Source organism: Caloenas nicobarica, chromosome 3, assembly GCF_036013445.1.
Source record: "Caloenas nicobarica isolate bCalNic1 chromosome 3, bCalNic1.hap1, whole genome shotgun sequence".
In the NCBI taxonomy this organism is placed as follows: domain Eukaryota; kingdom Metazoa; phylum Chordata; class Aves; order Columbiformes; family Columbidae; genus Caloenas; species Caloenas nicobarica.
In genome coordinates, this window is record NC_088247.1 from 80,113,449 (window position 1) to 80,139,179 (window position 25,731).

General features: G+C 37.1%; 1 protein-coding gene across 1 annotated transcript in view; it reads right to left on the minus strand.

Annotated features, from left to right (window-relative positions):
* Positions 1-1,293: 1,293 nt before the first annotated feature.
* The window catches only part of ERO1B (endoplasmic reticulum oxidoreductase 1 beta), a 31,825-nt gene continuing 7,387 nt past the window's right edge, over positions 1,294-25,731 (minus strand). The window contains exons 3-16 of the mRNA XM_065631885.1: positions 23,995-24,078; positions 23,571-23,612; positions 19,184-19,266; positions 17,162-17,235; positions 14,403-14,523; positions 14,266-14,312; positions 13,128-13,139; positions 12,261-12,287; positions 10,711-10,803; positions 10,309-10,555; positions 9,361-9,430; positions 7,425-7,511; positions 5,798-5,931; positions 1,294-4,909 (exon numbers count right to left, since the gene is read on the minus strand). Coding sequence (XP_065487957.1) covers positions 4,849-4,909; positions 5,798-5,931; positions 7,425-7,511; positions 9,361-9,430; positions 10,309-10,555; positions 10,711-10,803; positions 12,261-12,287; positions 13,128-13,139; positions 14,266-14,312; positions 14,403-14,523; positions 17,162-17,235; positions 19,184-19,266; positions 23,571-23,612; positions 23,995-24,078 — 1,182 coding nt within the window. The 3' untranslated portion in view covers positions 1,294-4,848. The remainder of the gene's footprint in view (positions 4,910-5,797; positions 5,932-7,424; positions 7,512-9,360; positions 9,431-10,308; positions 10,556-10,710; positions 10,804-12,260; positions 12,288-13,127; positions 13,140-14,265; positions 14,313-14,402; positions 14,524-17,161; positions 17,236-19,183; positions 19,267-23,570; positions 23,613-23,994; positions 24,079-25,731) is intronic.

Genomic DNA, 25,731 nt, shown 5'->3' on the forward strand with positions numbered 1-25,731 from the left:
CAACCTCAGGAAGCATAAGAAGTAGACAATTCTTATATACCTTTCACAGAGGATATACAGGAAAAAAAGAAGGGTTTGGGAGTAGATCTGATCAGCTCTGCAAGGAAGCCAAAAGCATCATGGTACCACACTCCTGTTCCAAGTCTTCCACAGGGTCTTTGAAGTTTGGGGCCTTTGTGGTAAAATCAAAGTGCGAGCCTTGCCTCTGGCAGAAGCACCCCGCCATTTGTTTGCCCTCCAGAGCTTCCATTAGTTCCTTCACTTCTTCTCCAGTGTTCACTGAAGAAAATTAGCCAATTAAACTATAAGCCAGAGATTAAAAATGGTGCCACAAGGTTGGGAGAAGAACAGAAATTTTATTAAACCCGTTGGAGTTCTACAATCATGTTTGTACAAAACTGCCTGAAGACCTAGTGCAAGAAAAGTCAGCAGGAATTACATTTTCTTCACAGGAGATATAGCTGCACAGCAAAAAAATTAATTACGAGAGTTCTGTGCCTAAAACAAGCTTAATCCCTGTGCCACAGTATGCGTGCAAAAAAGTTAAGAGTGACTACAACCAATCACAGTAATGCATTAAGCACTCTCAGACACAGGAGATTTAAACAACAATGTGAAAGGTACAGATCTTAAATTTTAAATAGATCGCTCTAATGATCATCTCCTGTGTAACAGGTATTTACCCACCTAAACTGAGGATGAAATATGTGTATCATTTTTAGTGAGATAGTTTATTAAAAATACATACATGGAGTGAAACAGAAAACTGCAGAAACCCTGCAGGGAGAATAATTTCACACAAAGCGCCCCACTGGGTAAACCAACCAGAAAAAATATTTACAAAATTGATTTTATAAGCCATTCTGAGAAAGGGGCAGAACAGACCCAACTTCATTTCAAAATAAGCCGTTTTGCCTCTTAAAACAATTGAACTTAAACAGTGGGTAATTTGGCCACGTTCATACACAAACATATTGTAATTCTGCCACATGAATTTCTCATGTGTTGACAGGCTACAATGTACTGTAAATGGCAACAGGCACACTGGTTACATTCCTCTTGTGAACATAATTAAAGTGAAAACGAAAGCCTGCTCATCATCCTAAGCTTAAATGAGTGACATGTAAATAATTTAAGTTGTACATTTTCTACCAAGTGCAGTTGAAAGGTAAATGCAGTGAAAAGAAAAAAAAAACACTTTAAAATGAAAACCCAAAAATTCCATTCACAAAAGAAGTTGTAGCAGAAAATACTTTAATTCGCATTTTATAGATTCAAACATAGCAAAGATTCAGAATTGTTTAGATCTCAGTAAACAGTTCCAACATTGATTTTGATTTTAATAAATATTCCTTTTTAATAGGCTAGCTATATGGAGGAATTGTAAAGTGATGAATTGCTGATTGCTACTTTATAAACATAAGCATCTAGATTATTTACAACATATTACAGGCCATTTCCCAGAAAAGCACAAAGCAAAGTTAAAGGCGACCCAGCAATCAAACTCAAGAAAGTGTGGCACAGTGTATTCCATGCACATGCCATGACATACAGCGCAAATCATCAGCTGAAGTAGAAAACCACTTCTGTTATTCCAGCTTACACTGGTCTCTGTATTTTGCTGTTTTAAATCTATATTCTTACCTTCCCCTGCAGGCACTGAAGAGCAAGTTGTTCAGCAACAGCACCCTACAGGTTACCTATGCAGTTTGCACCAAGACATTTTTACCATTTCGCTTAAGTCTTCACAACTTGTGAAAGACAAAATATTTTTCTCTCTGTCTTCTCACTACCTCTGGGATTACAATCATTGTGTCATTTCTAAAAAGAAATGTACTTTTACTCTGAAAGAAATGGCAGACAACATTGAGAAGCTGATTTCCAACAGGGAGCTGGAATTTAAAATAGTTTACAGGTCATGAACAGTGTCACCAACCTTATTCTTTAGTATAAAAACATCTGTAAATTTCTAAAATTTAATTTAACATATAAAGAATTAAGTCATCCAACTCACATGGCAAAACTTCATAGGCAGCATAGTCACAGAATGTACATCAGATGCAGTAAAAGAGATGGTGACAGGAAAATTATTTCAACTAATTTGTAACAAGAAAAAAATCTTATGTCCTATTTCTACCATGACAAGTGAAATGAAATGACTTCCGTATTTGACCACCCAGCAAGATGTACCTTCAAATGCAACAGAACTTCCCCGCCCACAGCATTTGCTGTTCAGTTGCATTCCTGTGTCTTCATGACACAAAGGAAAAGCAGCAAAGCTTCCCATCTCTTTATGTCCTTACCCCGCGGTACTACCCTTGCCTGCATCGCGTCAGCGAGGGTTGCAAGGAGCAGATGTCCAGGATCTGCTGGCCCAAATCTCCTGCGTGCCCCATGAGCAAGTGCATGATGCTGGTATGTGAAGCTGCTCCAGTGTCCATGGATTTTAGCCAGGCACAGGTGGAAAGAAAGAAAGAAAAAAATAGCAAGTTGCACCCCCAGAAGGCTGGAAGCAATTCACTTTCCCCACAAGGCAAGGGGAAAAAGGGAAGAAACAATTCTGAGAGTCGGGTCTTTCCTGGGGCAACGCAGCCAACACAATTTATTTTCAACTAGAAAATCCTGCCTAAAGCTTTAGGCACTACAATATATAATAAAAATAAATCCCAGCTATACAGCGTTCTTCATGCAAGTGAGCCTGCAGGTTCTAGCCCTTGCAGGTCAATCCAAAAGGCAAGGAATTAGTGGCCAACTGAAAAAACACTTTCTATATATACAATTATTGAGAAGAGTTAGGTACTCAGGCTGTAGCTCATTTACCAAACACAGGTGCTCACATCTGAGCTAGTTACCTGGATTCCCGCTTCAATTTAATGGAGAAAAATAAACTCCAAGGTGCAAATCGCTGCATCCCAGACTATATCATACAGAGCTTGGAACAGGCCAGATGAACCCACCTAGAAATCACCCACCCTCCTCCATCAACTAGAAGAAGGAAGCCTGTGGTGACTCGCTCACACACAGGTGCCCACAGGCAAGAGAGGCTGCTGGGTAAGAACCGCACATCCCCAGGCTGGCATCAGCTTTCTTGAACAGCTCTTTAAATTATCTACAGGCTTAAACAGGAGCTTCCAACTGGATACCAGTTCATTGCCAATTTGTGCAACTATCACCAAAACTTTGTGAGGATAACATTTTTTTTCCCCCCCCTCTATTTTTTTTTCCCCTTACATTTAGTTTATCCCAGTTTGACTCAACACTGTTTCTTGAAAAACAGCATTTTTTTAATAATAGCAAGTGTCAGCAGGACAGTCTCTCATTTCCAGTCAGGTAGAAATTTGAGGCTAGTCTGGAAAAACAGGACACAGAGTGTATTCCAGCTTTCAGAAATTCTCAGCTGTAAAGGACCATGTTATGGAAGCCAGTACTGTTACAATCCATTATATAAACAGGTCACTAAATATCTGGTAGGGTGAAAAATGTTTAAGAGCACTTTATTTTTGCAAAGACTTATTTTTAAAAACAAGAGATGTTATCTACACTGTACCGGCACTTCCTACATTCATCATTCCTAACTTCACTTTGACATGCTGGTTTAAAAAAAAAATTACTTCATTTTAAATTTAAACCAATATTTGGTTGCTACTAATCAGTAGTGCTGTTTCTGATTTCTGTTTTAGACAATGGTAAATTATCATTGACAGTTGTGGACAATGATACACAAGTAATTTCTTATTTTATGAAAGTTACGTTATTAACATACCCGTTTTATTACGCTGAATACCCTTTTAAAGAAGATACAGTTAGGGATTGCATAGATAGAGTATGCAGTACTAAATGTCAGTGTGATTACGAATTTTAAAAAGCATCTTTTTTTAAAAGTGACTACAAAAACAAGTTCTTAATTTTTGCATTGACCTTTTCACGTAGCACTAAAACATAATCCATAAAAAGCAAATCACTTCCATGGCTCAAAGAATGAAGTGTGCTATTTTAACATTTTAGACATTAAAAAGACAATTTCTGGAAACTGAACTTGTGATTACAATCTAGAAAACAAAATGGGCTAGATGCAAATTTCATTGCAGAAGCTTCTCAGCGAGCAGCGCTCCACTAACTATCTGCCCCGTCCTTACTCCACCCCCAAGCAAATGGAGGTAGCCAAGGGGCTGCAGAAGAGTCACTTCCAACTATGCTGCATCAGAGACAAGGTGGTTATTTCAAAGAAAAAAGGAAATTCTGGAAAGCAGCACTTAAGGAAAAAAAAATCTTGATATGAGCACGATGCAGAGGAGCTCAATATGAAATAACATTTTCTGCTCAGTAAGTTTGCTATTTTTAAGTAAGTTTCATTATTACGGTAAGAAGTCAGAACTCAACAAGAGCCTTATTTCCTTTTCTGTTTGTTTTTTCTTTTAGACAGCCAGAATCGGCATACCCAGTCCTCAGAATATACAGAAGGTACCCAGTACTCGGGAGAATTGAGAGGTGAACCACCTCTCTCCAGACAGGCCAAGTCAGGGTGGAGGTACATATGTTTTAACATAAAAAACCTGTCTCAAAAAGACAAGGAAATAAAGAAAATTTATGAAGTTTCAATACAACAGAACTGTGAGCAGAGAACTTAAAAAATAAACAGATCGTCACAATTTACACATTTTAAAACTATATATTTCATTCATAAATATATTTTCTAATTAATAACCGTTCCTAGTTCAAACATAAATATTCAAGTTGGTATTTGACTTTACTTTTTATCAGTTCATGTGAGTCCTGTAAGGATCAGTTCCTTCTGCTCAGTGCAGTCATGTAAATGGTCTTCATCAATGGGTTGTGCAAAGGCCTTCATTACCTAGTTTGTTGTAATAAAATTTTAAAATTCTGCAGTTCTCTTATACTCGTGGAAAGCCTGTAAAACAAAAACCCCGTATGTGTTATTAAGTCAAGTGTGAAAGTGCAGTGCAAATCATCATCATCCATGGGGGTTTCCATTTGTTTTTTTGAACATGATTCTGTTCCAAAGATTAACTAAGATGCTACTTTCTCTCTAAAGATTTAGTATCTGACTCTCAGCTAGGTTTACATAATATGTCACAGGGATTAAAGTTGAGATACGTTTTAATTTTTTACACCTTCATTAAACATCTAAAAATCTCTAACCAGAGGTAATAAAACGCTAATTACATTCTTTTAAACGGGACCAGATAGTTATATTCAAGACCTGAAGAACTAGCATGATGAACAAAGCAAGTTCTACACATCTTTTAAAACTGTTAAAATGTTATATTTCATCACTTCAACAGGGTAAATTTTTGCTGTTTTCAAAGAATTAATCAAAGTTTCACAAAAAGAATCACATCATACACAAAAATACAAAAGCCTAAGGGCTAAATGAGTGTAAAAAAATCTCCAAGTACTTTTCTTCCTTTTCACTACTTGTGATGTATACACACTTAAAACAGCAATAAAAAAGTGTAGAACAGCTCTACTCAGTGTCCAAAACTGAGGAGACATACCCAAAGCCTAATGCTTAAGACTGTTTGAGACTTAAATCCAGCTTTCACAGGATGGAATTTGAGATCAATAGGTGAATTGGATCCCAATACACAATGACAACCGAGGCTAATAATCAGCACTCCACATACTCAGTCTGATGGCATTAAGTTTATCAATATCACTACTAATAATTCAGCCTTTAAAAGCTACAACTACATGTACAATACCAGCTTTCCACAGACCCTGAGTGTTGATACTGACATTTTACATTTTTTCCACTATACAAATGACAAAAACTTACCTTCCAAAGGCATTTACAAGAGCAACTATTTCTTGGCGTGTGAGTTGAAAACCTTTTGATGGGCTGTGCTCAGGAAGGCTCTGTATTTCTTTCTCAGAAAACAAGATTTTCAGAGCAGTTCCTAAGCCTTGAGTCTGCAAGAAAAGTCCAGTGTTTTAACATCAGTAAGATCACTGCCTTGAACACTCAGAAAACTGTAAAGAAGTTTAAAAATTACTAATCTGGGCAAACTTGAGTATCAATTCTTTTATATTGACACTCACCCAAATAACTGCCCACAAACCAGGACACTAATAGAAATGCTTGCCACTGACTGTGTACCAGGTTCAGTCACTTATTTCAGAATATTTGCTTCCTCAGGTACACCCACGCTTCACCCTTGTGTTTTTAATCTCTTCCTTTCCCATTTCTTTTCTTCTCAGCCACACCAGATGCACGTGAACACCCGCCTGTTACACCACTGCCAGCTCCCTCCTGCCCCTTCCCTTACAGATGCACCGGGAGCTGTTGGATCAGATCTTCCCTTTGCTTCTCCACTCCCCCTTCCAAGTCAAACTAGGTTTTATTATGTGGTATCACAAGTCTTCTGCTTTTTCCACCTGCAGTCCCAGTGGCAGACATCGCAGTTTCAGTTTCAACCCCCATTTTCTATACAGAAATAGAACAGAAGCAGCTATGCTTATTTGTATTGCTAGCTTAGGTTAAACCATGACACCATTTTAATTGGGCTACAGAAACAACCACTGGGTTTTGACAAGACGTGGTTGGCGGTGGCTGCAAGAGAGTTTTACAGGTCAGGAAATCTGGCCCTATTTTGTTTTGCATGAGGAAGAAAAAAACAACAACAGATCAGAAGCATTAACTAGGACAGAATAGGCAGAACTTCAGAAATTCAGCAGAGATCACCAATTTTTTGATGTTAAAAATTTCTTTGAAAACTGAATTCTGATAAGCTTAATGTTATACAGCAGTATAGTACAGTAGGCACCCCAAAGTAACAACTGCTCTCAGTCTGGACTTAAAATTAGTCTTGAGGTTTAAAATCTTGTTCTCAACACAATAAAAATAGTAAGTGTCCAGAAACTGAAATGGTTTTTCAACTTCCAGCTTTACTGTGCACCTTTGCATCCATTTGTTGCCTTCTGCATAAACTGTGAAAATATTAATTGCTTCTTTTTCATATGCCTCAGTTTGTGGAGCTAAATCTCACTTTGGACTCTCTCACAATTAAGCAAGTGCTGTATTTCCATGAAGGCTTCCCACAGACAAGTCTGCAAAGCTCATCTGATCACCGAATACAGATAAGATATTGACTGCCAGTAAGACTTTGCTGTGAAGCATCTGCTTTAAATACATTTTTTTCAGATAATACAAACTATACCTTTTAGTGAACTAAACAGCTGTTGAACAAACAAAATAAAATTTTTTAACAAAATTTTTAAAAGAAGTTGTTTAACAGTGAACTAAACATATGTCTATTTTTAATATATAGGTGAGGATATCAAAGACCAACCATGTACAGAAAGTCTGAATGCTGACCTAAGAGGCACCCTGCCAAACTGAAATAGATTCTTATCCTCTAACCTGCCCACCCCCGCCACACAAACACACATAAAATAACCTTTACCTGCAGTTTGCCCCACAGCCTGCATTTGTCACATCCAACACAATCCATTATGCGGGATATGTTCTTGAAATGCAATCTGAATTCTTCCTATCAGTTAAAAACAAAATAAAAAGGGTTAACTTAAAGTACCTTCTTAGTTTTACAAAAACAGAAGGTTAACTAATCTAGTACCACTGGAATATCAATTCTCTATTACTAAAACTGAACAAAGCCACAATCATATGTAGTCAGGCCATAACAAAGGTCCATGTAAACCCAGATCACAGAATCACAGAATGTTAGGGATTGGAAAGGACCTCAAAAGATCATCTAGTCCAGTCTCCCCATCAGAGCAGGAGCACCTAGATAAGGCTACACAGGAACGTGTCCGGGCAGGTTTTGAATGTCTCCAGAGAAGGAGACTCCACAACCCCCCTGGGCAGCCTGCTCCAGTGTTCTGTCACCCTCACCATGAAGAAGTTTCTTCTCAAATTTAAGTGGAACCTCTTGTGTTCCAGTTTGCAGCCATTATCCCATGTCTTACCATTGGATGTCACCGAGAAATGCCTGGCTCCATCCTTGTGACACTCACCCTTTACCTATTTATAAACATTAATGAGGTCACCCCTCAGTCTCCTCTTCTCCAAACTAAAGAGATCCAGCTCCCTCAGCCTTTCCTCATAAGGGAGACGCTCCACTCCCTTCATCATCTTTGTTGCCCTGCGCTGGAGTCTCTCCAGCAGTTCCCTGTCCTTCTTGAACTGAGGGGCCCAGAACTGGACACAATATTCCAGATGCGGCCTCACCAGGGCAGAGCAGAGGGGAAGGAGAACCTCTCTCGACCTGCTAACCACCCCCCTTCTAATACACCCCAGGATGCCATTGGCCTTCTTGGCCACAAGGGCACAGTGCTGGCTCATGGTCATCCTGCTGTCCACCAGGACCCTCAGGTCCCTTTCCCCTACACTGCTTATTTCCTCAAAAAAAACCCCAAAATACAGGACATGCAGGGTTATGCTTGGATTCTATACACTGAGTTTCTCCCAACTTTCTCAAAATTTGCTGACCTATAAGTACCATATCTGTGTCCCTGGCCAATTTCCTTGCATTATTCAAATCCCTTTGAATCAACCTACCCCTTTTTGACAAACAGGCAAACAAGTTACAATTTGCAAAAGACAGTTCCTGTCCAAAGCTATGGGTAGATTGTTGCTTTGCAGGTTCAGTTGGACTGGAAGCAAGTACAGCACAGAACTAATTAAGATGTTCTCAATTAAATATTTAAGGTCAGAAAAACACTAGCTGGGCTGATAAATTACTGGCAACTTTCCAATAGCATTCTTTCTAATGCTGATGAAATTCCATACTACTACTGAAATAAGTATTACAAGTGCTAATAAGTATTGAAACAGACCTTTATTACTGAGCCACACTCCAACTGTGGAATTGTAGCCCACACCAATCTGAACACCAGCATGTTAACACTGGAAGTTGCTAGGTAGTAGCAACATTCACATTGGGTTCTACATCTAGGAATTATGCTTTTCCAATGTTAAGTATAATATTATATTATATTCTACTATATAAGGCATCTGTTTTGTAAGCAAACATCACTGATTGGTTGTTTTTTCCGATGCTTATGTGAAACAGATACTATATTTAAAAAACACCATTGCATCTACTGGTAATGCCAACTCAACCCAGTTGCCTCACCACAGTCCTGATGGCAGATGCAAGGCACTAAACCAGAGATGTCAGTCTGCTTGGCTCAGGACAACACCTTATAGTCTTTTACTGTAAAGCAGATTAAGAGGCCTTGGATACAATTCTGTAAGTTTTTATCTGTGCTTTTTCTACTCTCAGCAGTATGCTTCTGGTAGGTAGAGAGGCTTTCTAAAAATAGCACAACTTAATTCCAAACTGGTATTTTGGATGTCATTCAGAAAACTAGCTTTACCTTTAATGACTTGGCTCCTTTTTTATCTCCAGCAAACATGGACTTTTCATCGAAGTGCATATGGAAAGACCTAATAAAAACAAAACAACACAACAAACATTGGCATGAACTTCAGTGTTCCATCAAGCTTGGTGAGCAGCTGATGTCACTAGCGTAAAATACTTTGAGTTCCTAGTCTTTGTAGAATAGCTCTTAAAAAATTACTGAATGGTATCAGTTTTACTGTTCAATCCCCATAACTTGAAATCTGTTATTTACAGTTTTGTTAAGAATTTTCTTCATTTTCTTCCATTTCCACTGATCAAGATGTTTTTCTAATATACACTGAAATTGTCTTAATGTTTGCCTTTCAGCTGATGGTTGTTTGACCACATCTCAAATATGTAGCAAGATTATGACTAGGAACAGCAATGAAGCCACACAGCATGTTACCAATCACAAAATTAGTGAGAAGGTGAGCAAAGGAACTGGACTAAAGAACCTTAGAGTAAACAGACGGAAGAAGGGATGGCTAAAACCCCAGAGGGTAAGTCTATGATAAAAGCTGGATTACTCACTGGATCGTTAAAAGACTACATGTACTATCTTCCTTTTCAAAATAAATCATGTCTATCTTATGCTAAAGAATCAGAAAAAGCAACAAACAGGGAGTAGCCCAGGGGGTTGCATGGGGTTTTTTCTTTTTCTTTGTTTCTGGTTTGGTGGGGTTTTTTGTTCTGTTTTGTATGCGTGTCGTTTTCGTTTTTTAAAGACTGGTATGTTCAAACCTCAAAACCATTCATCTCTTCTCAAACATGCAAATCCTTCTTATTCTCTCTCATTACTTAATTTTATTTCTCCATTCCACTCTCTTCCTTGTCCTATCCTATCAAGAAGTCATCTATTCTCACTTGCAAATGTAACTGAGAATTTCAAACTATTGATTAAAAAAAAAATGCTATGCCTTACTTTGTATCCCTGAAGATATCTAGTAAGAGAGCTTTAGATTCAGCATCTTCGTGACCATTTCCAGTGTAAAGGTCAACAACTGAACGCTCAAAGTACGGTGCAACCTTTGACAAAGCACGCAGCTCTATCAAATATAAGAAATACAGATTTTTGAGCCTCCTTGGTCCTTCTCCTTTTGTTTCAATAGGGTCAAAGCGGCGAGTGAACTCTTTCACATTTGGTCCCCAGCGAGGCTTCCCCCAGGTTTCTACATAGAGGGAAAAAAAGGGCAGGGGGAATAAAACATACAGACTTTGAAAAAGTAAGCAACTAAGTACACATCAAAAACTTTCAGAAAAAAATAAATACATGTTACAGATACTGTAGAATTCAATGCAGTAATGTTACCTAGACTTAAATTACCTTCAAGAAGATAATTTGCACACAGATGCAAGTTGATGCTAGCATGAAGTCCAGAAATGAGTTTATAAAACACTCTTTTCTCAAGGCAAAGACCTGTCCAGGATAAAAGAAAAACAGACCCAAACTAAACACTGAAAATAATGTATTAAAATGAATATACCTTGACATTTCAGTGATGCAAGTCCGGATCGTTTAACTTTCAAGAGTTACAATTATAGTACATCAGCATTGTTAATAAGCCCTTAAATCCATCATCGGAAAAATATACCTCTTTTTTTAAATATAAAGAAATACTAAGAATGAAGCTTGACATTTCTTACTTGATATTTCAGTGTTCCAATAAATACAGTCAAATAAGTATCTGGTCAATTAGTACAGTGCCACATCAAAATAAGATGTTTACATTGTTTGAGCAATAGATTTGAAATAGTCTAGAATTTTGGCAGTCTGGAAGACAGAACTATACTGTGACCCATTCTAATTAGAATTAAAGCTACCACTGAATTAGAGTAGTGACCTCACAGAAAAAACATCAAAACCCCCAGAAAACCTTATGGTATTGGAAAACAGCAAAAATATTTCTTCCTAGCTCTACTGTAAATTCACTGAAGGATTTAAATGCAAAGAGCAAAACACTGAAAAATATGACTTTGACAGATACAGACTTCCACAGCATAAACAGAAGAAACACAATGGCATTGGGTGGACAAAATATAATTTAAATGCAGAAATTACTTATAATACCACATAGACCCAGAGAAAGAGATCATACTTCGAATTTAGGAGTTTGTTTCTTTCTCAAATATATATTTGGGTGTTTTCCCAGCCATTCCAATCTCCACAAACGGAAGCAGGAAGAGCTGATGGTAAAGCCTCTGTAAGGCTGAGATATGGCCTCATTTACAGACATCACATTTTAAAAACCACATAAATTGGTATGCTTTCCTACAACAGCACCAGCTAGAAATTTCCAACCAGACAAGTAAAAGCTTATGAAAGGCAGAATGAACTAAGTTTAATATTAAAGTCCATTAAACTGATTTACTTTCCTGCACACCTCCAAAATGCGATTTTGATTGCTACCACTGTAAGAATACTTTCCTTTTAAATATTAATAAAAAGCAAATTACTTTACCTTCTGAACACACATATACTTATGTTAGTCTATATACTGGGAACAGAACCATCAAAAACTTTCATGTTCTTTAAAGCTGTTTTCAAATAAAAATGCCTAGCAATGTTACTAATAATAATGTTCCTCCTTAAATGCCTAAAATGAGCAGAAAATTCAAAGTTAACTGGTATTGAAGTGAACTCCCTCTTTATAAAAGATGAAATACTGAAGGGTTTTTAAGAAGTATACCACCTAAGTGAATGAGAAGATTTCCAAACACCCTCAAGAAAAAAATATTCTTTGAATGGTACTCGGAATTTCTGTACACTTTATCAAAAAGCTTACACTATGAAAAATATTTGGCAAGATGGAAAAAATACTACAGCATTTCTTCTAGTGAATTGAACATTATATTAACCCGTCCAAGAGCCTTTACCTTCCAGCCATGTGTAGAAAGATTCTCCTGTAAATACAAAGTATAGAGTTAAATGAAGTGTATTCATTTTTAATGTTACAGTCTCTTTATATTACTATGCATACTAACATTAGCTGCCAACTGGACATAAATCTAAATAACCTAGTTATTAAAGTGAGAACTGGCACAGAAGTGGCTTAACTCTGAGGTTAGTTTATATCTGTTGAGGTCAGAAGAGGAGAAATACAAAAACGACTAAGTTACTGGCCAGGGCATTTAGAAGCATATGGAAGTGAAAGCTGATTATATGCACTAGCAGCGAAAGATGTGACGAAGAGTGTAATTATATCTGACAGCCTTTGCCTTGAGTGCTGCTGTCTGAAGGCTTCCTGCAGGCTCAGATCTTTTGCCTGAGATCATTCCGTTGACTGAAAAATCTTAAAGTCTGTCTCACTGTAGACAGACCAAATGCTTTTTCTCACCGCTCTCTCCTCACCTTCCCAAAAATCAAGGACATTCAAGAAAGTACACAAAATACTGTCCCTCTTCTTTTAGGGGATCTGACATCAGTATCAATGGGGCTCTGGAGGAGACCCCAGAATCCTTTAATTTATTCATTTCCAGTTATCTCATTAATAATATTATCATGACACATTATGTTACAAGGATAATAATGAACAACAGAACTGTATTTTGCTCTTATCCACTCCTCCTCCCTACTCTGAATGAAAGAATTATCCCAATAAAAACATTTTTCAATCAATCATCTGCATAAAAACATAACTCTCCTGCCTTCTAAAGCAATGGCAATAAAGTGAATAAATCAGATGTCCAAAACTCATAATGCTTACGTCATTTCTGGAAGTCAAGCAAATTAAGATGACTTACCATCATCTCCTCCTTAGGGAAGAAAACAAAAAAAAAATTCCATAAGTATTTAAAAGATAATTTCCACAGCAAAGTAGTAATGACACACAGGTTTTACTACAAACACTGAAAAAAGTCCAAGAAACCTTATTTAATCTACAAAAAGGTAGGTTACTTTCCATCTTCTTCCTCAAGACGACCTAAGACTAAACACATTTTTAATAATGAAAGTTGCTAAGAATTTGAAATCTTAGTCACGGCTGATTTACATGCTCTTGAAAGCTATGTTTTAGCTTCAGAAAGATAGTTAGGAAGTCGTCTTCTTCAGTTCACATTATTCAATAATCTGACCAGTGTTCCTTCCAGAAGTTCTGATCCCTGAATTCAACTGCTCTTACAATTATTTCTGAGTATACCAGCAATATATTGTTTCAGTATTTATAGTTACTAAAAGCTATTTTGACTTTCTAATGTGTGGTGATGTTTTCTAACTCAACCTATTGGTTAATAGTTAATTTTTAAGGGAAATGAGACACACTGACAGGGGAAAGCAGATTCATTTGGAACACCAGGTTATCGTTTTCAACTTAAATTTGAAAACTTGGGGTTTAAGTCACTGCCATGCCTTTTTTTTTTTTTTTTAAACATTCCTGCAGAGAACTGAGCCTTCTTAAGTATCCACTCTTTCTTCATATAATGCAAGTATTTGTACATTTGTAATACGTTAAACATTATGGATGGAAAATGTACAGCTACATTACACTAGAATGACTACGAGCTAAAGTGATTAAATTAAATGCTCTAGGAAAACACACTAGGGAAGAATACAGGAATGCTGAAATTTTAGTTGAACTTTAACTCCTTCCCATCCACATTGGAAAATTACTGTGACATTTACTAAACAGCTTGAGACTTACTTTAGCTTTCACATTAGCTCCCCTGACATTAAGCATATTCATATGCATAAGATTAAGCATGTATGTAATCAAGTGTCACAAACCTTAGTCTAAATATTGAAAATAGATAGCTACTTCTACAGAGGAAATTAAAAAAGCAGAAAGCACACCTACCAACTGAAGATTAGTATTTGTATCACTTGTATGGCAATAGTCACTATGTTAAAAGAACTGCATTAGAAAATAAAACAGGCAAGACCCACCCCTACTAGGCGCCAGTGGATTTAAAGGACGATAGACAGATCGAGGCCTAGAAAATAAGATAGAAAACAAGAAAATCGGTTTTAAGCTAAATTGAAGTGCAAGCATAAGAAATAGGCTTCCTCTCCCTCCCAATTACTTGAAGCAGTTTTCTTCGTAGATGCTGTTCCACACTCTCCAAGCAGAAGGCCCCTTGTATCCAGTGTAACGTTCTGGATTCAGCAGCAAATCCACATACTGTGCATCTGGAGATCTCTCATCTAAATAGGAAACCTTTTGTTACATATTCTAACCAATCAGTTAGAAAGAGATTTAATTTCAAAAAACAGTCACACAGAATTAAATATAAGTAAGAGGTCTCATATAATACTATTCTGTCTTCCAGTTGGATTATGAATGCCTTTTACATAAAAATACAACAATATACATACTAAATAGAAAGCTTAAAAGTATATAATCTTTTTTCCAAAATCTCTCGTGTGACCTTAATTTCTACAACGTCTGAACACCTATGTGGCTTCTTCAACTCTCCCATAAGCACTAGTCATGCAACGTGTTCTCTCACCATATGCTAAGATATAAGCAGTGTTTTGTTTTAAAGGGGCTTCAAATTCAGGGTTTATTTTTGTCCAGCAGTATTTGGTTGGGGGCAGTTGCTTTTTTTGAAACGGATATACTGCTACAAGGGCTTCTTAATAAAGACAAGGTCAAATAAGTGCATCTTTCACTTGCTACATATTGCATTTTTATTAGCTAAATCCCTTTTTTCCCCAGATACCCTTGCATACTGGCAGAAAGTCTGGTTCACGTTGCTTAATTGAACAAACTTTCAGCATATTGCAGAATGCTGTCTTGGTTATGGCAAGAAACATTATTTAAGCAGCATTTCAACAAGTTAGACCCTCATCTCTAAAGTTGACTACAAATTCAGGCAACGTATCCAAAGAATTGTGAAACAGTACACTCTCTGCTTAAAAACCCTGTATGAATAGAAACTTAAGTTTCGAGTTACCATCAGTAAAAAGCAGGAAGAATTCCCTCCTCTTTGAAATTCTACATCAAGAGCAAGTCATGCTTAAAAAAACCTACATACAGTACAAGCCAGTAGTCCAGAGACTTATTCACAGGAATAGGCCAAGCAGAGCCACTGAGCATTTCCTCAGATGTCAAAAAAGCCACAGAAACAGTGAAAACTACTCTAAAAAGAAGAGATGATTCTGCATGAGCAGTTAAGCATCGCTTCAGCAGTAGTGGCAGAAACATAAGACATAGACACAAAATGCACAACACAGCAAGTGCCAGATGAGACAAAGTCAAATTACAGTTTGCGTTATTTCTTTGACAGAATGGCTAACCTAGGCAGTTCCTACACTTCCTGGTCACTTCAGGTCTCCGCTTTTTCTTCTCATTATCCACATACATTTGAGTCTGTGGGGCAGTGCAACAGAAAGATGGAAAGCCGACCTGGGTTATGAAGTTTTTTGCAGCTAGATCAATTCCCTTATCTAGTTTATCATTAAGCCCAACAAAAAGCTAGTAAAAATTAAAAATGGTGATATGATTCTGTGCTACAGTTGAGTGAATTAAGAGCTCTCTCACCACCAAGAAGAGAGAAGAGAAAGAGAACAAGAGTTTCTACCTCATCCCAGTAGTCATTCTCTCTTACCTCTCCCTGCTCCAGCTCACAAACTCATCTGATAAACCACTTCCTCACAACAATCGGGGAGATGAGAAGTAGTTGTCAACTTAATTTCCCGCTAGTCGAGTAAGCTGAATCAGCTTACCATGCAGAAATATGCACACCCGTGCAAAAAAAGCACTGGAAGAACACAGCTGGGGGCAGTACATCCTCCTTCAGCAGGGTGTGATGCAAGGAGAGACGGAGGCAGAATCAGGAACTACTTAAGTTAGTATTACTTCTAAAATAAATGCTCCTAAACTATACCTTTTCCAGCTGAGCCCTCTTAAGAAATTTAAGTAGGTAGCTTGAAGTCAGTAGAGACAACAGCAGCTTATTTTATATAACAGTTCAGATCTACAGTAATGCTCACTGACTATTTATTACAGAAACAACTTATACAGAAAATTTTGACAGATAAGACACGGAAGTGCTAAAAGAGACCCACAGTTGGTAAGTCCACTACAGCTGCTACTTCCTCAGGTGACAACAAACATTAACCTAAAGGAAGATTAAAACATCTTGCATTATGCCCTAAGTTTTCCTAGCATAGAAAGCTTTCTAAGGTGTTTATTAAAAAGGCCTTTAGCAGTCATTCCTGAACTTGACAATTCTCATGTTTATCTGAAAAATATTCATTTGAACTTTGAATGTTACAAGCGAATAAAAAGACTCACATATGTGGAGCAGAGGGAAGACACAATCTAGTATCCTAATGTTTTAACAATAGGAAAATCCCTACAAATAAGGGTGAATTTAGTGCAGAGATCATCTGGAAACATAGGAAGGCTGGAAGAGGAACCAGCTCAGTCCAAGCAGACAGTAGAATAGCAACAAAAATAATATAGTACTAAGAAACTGAAACAGCTGCAAGTAATTTGTCTTGTATTTGGGCTAGATGCAAATCTTCTGTGAGAATAAGCTTTTTTTAAAAAAATATGCGCTAGCCCCCTCCCGTTTACCCTCTTCTTTATTTCCATAGAAGTCTCCTGTTCACTATACTAACAGGAGGTAACAGTGAACATGCACTGTGTAGACTACCAAATGCTCCTTGTAAAAAGTTACATTATTTGCATGTAAAATGATACGAACTGTCAGCTCTCCATTTAGCACAAAATTAAAACTTTTTTTAAATGGTTGTTTGCAGAGAAACTGTAATCCTTTATGTTTTTTAAGAGACAGCAAACAAAACAAACTCTGAAAAAGCTTAAACATTTTACCATCAAGTTCACAAAAATGATCCTGTGAATCATCGTATCTCGCCCAGTCAATGAAAGCCTCCTTACTTTGGTTACTGAAGGGAAAAAAATACATTTGATTTTAAACTTTTAAATAAACGACATCTGTAAGAGCTACCAAAAGAAACACAATCCACATGTAGTAGTTAACTTGGAACTGAATTCTGAATATCGAACTCGAGAATATGTGGAGTTACTGCTTGTTAACTGCAGAGATTCAAGCAGGCATCAACTGCAATACTTTTTAAAGTCATTATGTCAGACAGCAAGAAAGATTTCACTGTCATTATTTGAACAAACTGTGCAGTGGCAGTGACTTCTCTTCCTTTGGTAACAGCTTGGTAAAGTACTGTCATAGCACACATTTTTAACAATTTTCAAAGTACTACTTTAGCAGATGTCACTTGAGGGTGGGGGAAGGAAGCATCATATTTTTGTTACCTGTAATTTCAACGAGATCTGCAATAGTTAGCCTTGCTTTTTAGTGGGAGACTGGATGTCTAAATGCCCCTTCCAAACAAAGTTACTCAATGAATATGATTTGTCTTAAGCCTTTTAAGTAATAATGGTATTCCACTCAGCCCAGCGTTTTCAAAGGTGTACTGCACCAGAGAGACAAGTACTTTGAAGTTCCCACACTATGAAACACAAGCAGTGCCAAAGCTGAATGTTTTCGCGTGCATAGGTGCAGCATAGAACTTCTGATGCCACACTACTGACAGCAAAATGTAAGTGAAGATTGGGAATTCTACTTGAGGGTGCAGTGGAACACCTTGAAATAATGAAAACAACCTATTCCGTTCGATCAAATTAGTACTAGTTCAGCTCTACAAACAGAGGCAATTCTATAACAAGATACGTTTCTAACTTTCTGCCATAGGACACTTGTATTTGGCATTCGGCAAGGAACTTCTCCACTAATTACTAGCAGGCAAGATTTGATAATCACAAGAAATACAGACAATAAAGAAAAATAACCCAAAGCCACGAGGATGATGCACTGCTAGGTAGAGAACACGGAGGCTTGCCTTCAAAGCATAAATCCTTCCTGCACTTGCAGGGTCCATTACCTGCCCCCCTCCCAACCTTAATCCTCTATCCTAGGCTCACAGAAGGCATTCTCTTTAGCTCTCCATCTGTGTACTCAATCTCATATGCTTTTGCTCTACAGTAGTAGAAAAGAGTTAACAGTTTCTTATTTCCCCCCACCCAAAAAAAAAAAAAACCAACACAAATTTGGATAAGGGCTCTACCCAGTTCGTTCTAAAACACCACACATAAGACAGCAGCAGTTGCTTTTTCATGGCAGACCCATTTTGTCAGATAACAGGAAAGAATTTCAACACCTCTACCAAGTAGAACTGCTGAAATCTGTGGTCAAAGACACCGCAGCTCTTCATCAACAGTGAAGAACTGATTCTTCTATTTCTACTTTTTAAAGCTGGGGAATCTAGTTGAATGCAAGGGGTTTTTTAAGAGCTGTTCCACATACTTTCCTACTCAGGGGCAACTACAGAGTTCCTCCCACTCAACCCTGACTGTGCCATGCAATAAGCAAGACCAGGGAATTGATCCAAGCTAAAAATAACTTTGCCAACAACAAAAGTAACTCACAAACTCCCTGATCTGGTTCACTGAATAATCACAAACAGGCACATCAGTGTAACAGAGGGACAGAGCACGAGAGAATCCCTTAATCCAGCACAGTCATCAGAACAAAGACTGGTATAATCAAAAAGTAGAAGAAAGGTGGATTTATGTGCAAGTTTCCTCCAACTCTTGATGCTGTAAGATAACTCTTTCGAATAATATCAAAGTGCACTTTATTTTTTTTTCACTTCACGCCTTTACCTTCGGATGTTCTCGCATCATTTCACATGTACTTTCTAATTGGCTATGAAAAGAATGAAGAACAAAAACCAGCACATTGCAAAAACAAGACAGACAAAAATTAAAAGCTCCTTTGTTACTATTTTTATACTATTATTGTAAATTACAGCATACCTTAAGGTACTATTAACTGCTCCCAGTTTGTTAGCTTGCTCACAGTCTTCCAATTCTTTGGAATTATTCGCCGCTTTTGAATACTGTAAGAAAGTTCATATTTAATATACAAATAAATTAGCTAAAATTCTCTGAGAACAGGTGGTGTGAAAGGTATTTCTAGGTTTAGCACTGAGTTGACTAGTATCAGGGAAAATTCTCAGATTCTAGAAGCAGTAATTCCAGACCACTTCTTATTTCTATTTGCTTAATTTCATCAGGCCAATTTCACTCTGTGGATTTAACTATCACAGAAGATTTTGTTGTTGTTGTTTAAATTGAGTTCTGAAGTGTTTCCCATACTTATTTATGTTCTTGTAAAAGGACCTTGGAAGACACAAAGTGTCAAACTTACAACATACCTCGTATTTTGCAAGCATAATCATACCCCCAGTTTCATTGTTCATTTCAGTAGGAAAATGTATCAGTTTTAGCCATTTTCCCCTCATGTTTCATTTAATCCTTTTCACTGGCATGCCTTAGATGTGCACAGCTCTGGAAGAGAGGCTTTTTCAAGCTGAACTCAAATTTGGGTTATTTTAAAGGCAAAATTGAACTATTTAGGCTGAACTCTGATTCTGCAGTATTTTTAAAAGAGTAATCCACTAAAATAGACTTACTGTTAGAATACTAAGGAAAACATTCGAAGATTTACACAACAATAATATGGTTATATCACAAGGAATTTGTTAAATCTGTCAGCTTAAAGCTAAACAAAAAAAAATCCTTCTAACAGTTTTGAAACATAATAGATAGTATCACTGCTCTCTTAAAAGATAAACAAACCCAAATTCCTCTTTTTTGGGGTTTTGGGTTAAGAGGTTTTTGTCTGTGTGTGTTTTATTTTGCAGCCTCAGCCTTAGGTTTACAGATTTCTAGCTTATTACAGTCCTTAAAAAAATACAGAAAATTATTTTATGTTAAGTGACTGGTAGTTTATATAAAACTAAACTGCTGGCTTCACTTCAGGGCACATACACACTGACATGGAGGATTACTATCCAAAACCAGCTCAAAATAAAAACATAAGCTTGGGTCAACCCTTTGGCAATGGCAAACAACAACAGTAGTTGTATACATTTTTAAAGAGAATGGTTCATTTCTGATGACAGACTTGTTGTCAAGATGCTAAAGCAAAGTATCACAATACTGCTTGAAAAAGAAAGGATTTAATTAAACCTGTTCAGATGAGTAAGCAAGATGACTTGCTTTACAAATACGTTTGCCAGAACCAATACAAGGAAAAATAGCAGAACCTACTGAAGACCAAAGAAATTAAGGAGATTGAAAACCACAAATAATTTAAACCTTTTTAGGAGCCTTCCCCATAACAAATATTTACTCTAGAAGAAAATGCTTACTCTTGGATTTGCCAGGTGTGGGGGCTCATTGTTTAGCATCATATGGATGCTAAATGGAAAAATCTGAACAGGAACGTATCTGACCTAGAATGAATCAGATATTGCCGATGAAATAACATACTGAGATGCTGAAGAAAACATTCTGCACACCTAGAGTTGCAAACCATTCCCTATCCTGAAGTGAAAAGCGTTACTGCCAAGAATATAATCCTAAATTTAAGGTTTCAAACAGAATGAATATTCAAGTCTCAAAACATGTTTCCAGGCTTCACTATTCTCCGGTGTTCAACAGCAACAGCTATCAGACCAGTGCTCTGTGATCACTGAGTAGATCAGGACAAAGTATCTGTTCCTGCCAAAGCAGGATCTCGTAAGAGCAGTTTCTGGAAGAAAACAGAAAAGAGGTAGACTGGAAGTAAAATACTAAGTTAAATGTTGTAACCTCCAGTCACTGCATCCTGTCCCTTGCTTCAAAGATTAATACAGCAGCTGTCATGACAGTTCTCTAATGTCTAGCCCTCCTTTGTGCCTCTCCAGCAGCATTTCAAAAAGCTTATGTTGGTGCCAAGAATTAAAGAGAGATCCTCTATTGTTAACTGCACTTCCGTAGGGAGGCTGTGCAAGTGTAACCCCAGTCTTTGTGGCTAGATGAGATTTCAAAAGAAGAACTGTTCTCTCTATGGTTCAGCAAACAAACAAAAAAATCCCCCACAAAAGCCTAAATAAAACTAGAAGTTTACAAGCTCATCTAAACTAAGACAGAAAGGCAATAGGAACTGCACAGAAGTCAAGCAGTTACACCACAGAAAACTTCTACTCTGAGTATATCTACTGAAGAGATTACAGATCTCATCATTCAAAAGATGTCTTGGGTTGTTTTCACCTTTCCAAGGCAGACACTATCAGAACAAAAGAGAGAAACCAGACATTTATGTTCCCAGAGGAAAAGCACCTTTTTTTTTTTTTTTAAACAGTACTTTAAGGATAATCCATAATGCACAACCTTCCCAAATGGACCAATCACAGGCTAACAGCACAGTACTTGCATAGTCCTTGAAACAAAACATTCACACTGAGTTTGATGTTTCCTTAAAAGGGATATTAAATGAGATAGTAAATTTTTAATTGGCTCCAAGAAAGATTTTTAACTGAATCATAAGAAGAAAATACTGTAGGTAAGATTTATGTCAGTCCTGATGAAAATTTTCCTGCAGAAATATCTCATTTTCTGACAGAGAAACAGCAGATATCGGTGCCTTTGCTCTGCTACAGGTTAAAGGTGCAGAACTGCCCAATTTTCAGTACTGTAGCTGGTTGCAACAACCTACAAGGCAATTCAAAGGAAACAACTGCAGCAAACATACCAGCAAAAGATACCTTCCCAAATCAGCTATCCCAGTTTCACTATTGTGGAGAAAGCAAAAGGTGTCTGATTTTTCACTTCAAAGTCCAATTCAATATGCTCATGTGACTATCTTAAGAAAAGCATACTTTTTGGCTACTAATTAACATCTTACTTATGACTCTCGAGATTAATCAATCAGGTAGCTCAAATGCCTACTAGAAGAACAGTTTCTAAAACAGTCTTTAAAGTCTTAGAATGCCTCTTTAGGAGGCATTACAGTATTCCAGGAGTCAGTTTCTCTACAATCAAGCTTGGAAGAGAACAGAGTCAATGTAAAAGAGAACTGGCAACATATTACGGATAATCTAAAGATTATGGATAATCTAAAACCCTGGATCTTCTGTCTAGAGATAGTGTAAAAGTTTTCCCAGAACAACCAAAGTTGCTTGTGCTGGAACAGTGAATGACTGACATTTAAGTCATGCCAGTGAGAAGGATGTTTCTCCTCTGATCACCAGAAACCTTTAAATGAAGAGGCCCACTTTGCTTCAGTTTAACAATGTATGTATGAACAGGAGACAAAACTTCTTCTTGAGCTAAAGCTTGGGCAGACTTGTCTGCACTCTTCATGACAGCAGGACACAGAAGTCATCAATTCACAATGAAGTATTCCTCTCAGCTATTTTCAGTGATCTTTCTTGGTATAAAGTCTAAACCTAATGCCAATAGCCATTTACGATATGGTGAACTACATTCAGGTGAGGCAAGCACCAACTGTGACTGCCCAGTGAGGTGGAAAATACTGGGGAGGATGGAGATATGATAGTTAAGCAAGGGTAGGTATGGGTCTACAACACAGCCAATGCACTCAACAGGAAGATCTCTCATTTGGGCACCATTACTCCATCAACTGCAAAAATCCTTATCCTTTGGCACTGTGTTTGCGATTTGGGGGTAGGGGAGGGTTGTTTCTTTTTCTGCTCTGACCTTTTTTCTGGGCATATATACCCTCTACTTTTCTGGCTTTGCTAAGATCACTTGGTGATCTAGGAAAGATGACTTGGAGAGAAGCAAGCAAAAGCCAACAGCGCATACTGTCTACTTAAGCTGGCACTGACTGCTTTAGCCTAAAGACCAAATCATTTTTAGACTAATAACCGTCTCAACATTAGACATGGCAAAACTACATGTAATTGTTCAGGTTGTTTTAATACTAGAGGTGGTGATTATATATGATTCTCACAAAAGACTGCACTGCTACTACACCTGTGCATCTTAGCCCATGGCTCTATAGAAGGTGACCTGTACTCGGAAATGAACAAAATATTTTTCATCGGGCATTCTGTGGCCACATACTGCTGTCCCTGGTCATTCGTTGAGTAAGTCTGCACCAGCTCTCAAGCTATGACAGACTCAGAATGACATGACAGTATCAGCTATGTCAGACACACTACTATAAGTGAAAATGTACAGCCACATACAGGAACTGATCAGTTATGGTAACGTTAACAATTTCATCACTATGCCAAGACTGAATGTTTGTAATAAAAAGTCACACAGCTACTGTAATGTTGAGATTTAAAAAATAAACAAATAAAACCCCCCCCCACCACAAGAACTTAGAAAATAAATGAATGCTTACTTTATTAGAGCTCCCAGCCTTAATTCCAACAGGTATTTTGCTCTAAAAACAAAAAATAAATCACAGTTTTACACTGTTCATAGAAATTATTATGCCTGATTAAAATCTACAAATCTAACATCACAGAGGTCAAAGCAAACTTGCTTTTAAATAATTAACTTTCTCCTTTACCTCCTCAAGATTATATATCCAAAACAGTGCTAGAGCTTAAAAGAGACTTATTCTTAAAGTTATTTGTTTTATTGGTAAAACTAAGACCTTAAAATATTTTGGTTGAATTTCTGCTTCTGAAATTGAAAACAATTTTATTATCACTCTTTCATTTAAATTTAAGTTCTCATTAGTAAACATTGTTAGTCATTGCAAATTCACAAATTTTTTAACCAAATGACCTTTCTTCTGTTTCATATTATTTGATCCATACCTCAGGACAAGGCTCTACATGACAGTCTTTGATAGAACAGTGGCCATCATCAGCCCAAAATGGGCACGGTCTCTTCAGGTTGACCTACACGTATAAAACCAAAAGTTTACAATCAACACTTATATAAGGCAACTTTAAAGAAAGGGCTCTCAGTACCAAGAAATCCTTTCAAATGAAAGGAAGGAATACAAGGAAAAAGGATTAAATTTAGTACTTAAATTTTAGGGGGGTTTGTGCAGGTTTGGCCTATTGGTTGGTTTCTTTTAACTACTCTACCTCTGAGCATATAAGCTGAAAGTTGCTGGAGAGGAATTGTTAGTGATAATGGTCTCCAGTGGACACACAGTATATGAAATCACAAATTAAATCTCTCACCACTAAAATCACTTCAAAGCAGTAAATAAGCTACCAGAAAGAAGGCAAATCAGGCATATGCAACTATTAAATGCTTGTATTTACAATCAGTTGTATTTATACTATACTGATCAAGAAAATACATTTGATGGAGGACAGACTAGTGCACAAGTTTACTAACTAAAATAAGCGCTTGGATGATTTCAGGTTTCAAGCAATAAAACCAGGCAATCTTTACTACACATCATAACTGGTCAAGGAAGAAAGAGTATTATAATGGCCTCAAATTATAGAACAGTCCCCTTAGGCAAAGAATTGGCAAATGAACTCTAAATGATGAACTTGGAGTCCACTGCATGTGGTACCTGAAGGGTTCCTCTATGATAAAAGAAACACACTACCTCAATCTTTTAATTTGGAGAAAACCTGAAATCACTAAGCAGTCTTGAACAATTATTCCATTAAAAAAAACCTTTATGCTTTGAACACATTTAACTAGCAGAGTGCATTTATACTGGATCAGTGATTTGCTTTAAGTGGCCTGTTTTGGCGGGTAACACAGTAATAGAACCCCAATGGCTACGTTCACTGAATTGTCAAACCAAAACCTCAGCAATAGAGAAATGAATCAAATTCATTTTTTTCCCCAGCATTATACATAACACACTAACCAAAAGGAAAACTAGACCAGTATGCCTCCGATACAAATGGGGCACAATATGAAGAATCTCAGATGAATTATAGCCAGATTTTACTCTCCCTCCAGTCTATTCACTTAATTTTGACAGCTAAGAAAAATCAAAACTATGTACCAAAAAAAAAAAAAAAAAAAAAAAAAAAAAAAATCAAGAAACAACCTTTAATGCTTGAAGGATAAATTGTTCTGAGGCACTATGTACCCAAATTAAAGCAAAACAAAAAGAATTGCCTCTTTAAGTGTTCTCTCGATACCACAAAAGATCTCCAAAGAACAAAACTCAAAGTTTGACTTGCTCAACTGCCCTTTATTACACTAAATTGTTCTACCAAACCTTTCAATAAGTTCTTTCTGTATTTTCAAAACACATATACAAAGTTAACTGCTATGTTACATCTGACGGAAAGACTGATTTCCAGGTATCAATTTTGATTTACTTATTCAGCATGACTGGGGATTATAAATTCAGCTTCAAAAAGTTAAAGAGATTCCTCAGTCAAAAAAACCTAACGAGACATTAAGCAGATGGTACAACTTCTTAAGAGTGATGACAACCATCTTCTAGTTACAGTTCAAGCCATGCTAGCATAGATACATTAAAAGTAGAGATTTTAGGTCACTTCCCACCTGTTTCCTCTATTCAATCCACAAACACCACCCCTAAAAAAAAAGTAAAATTTTATAAT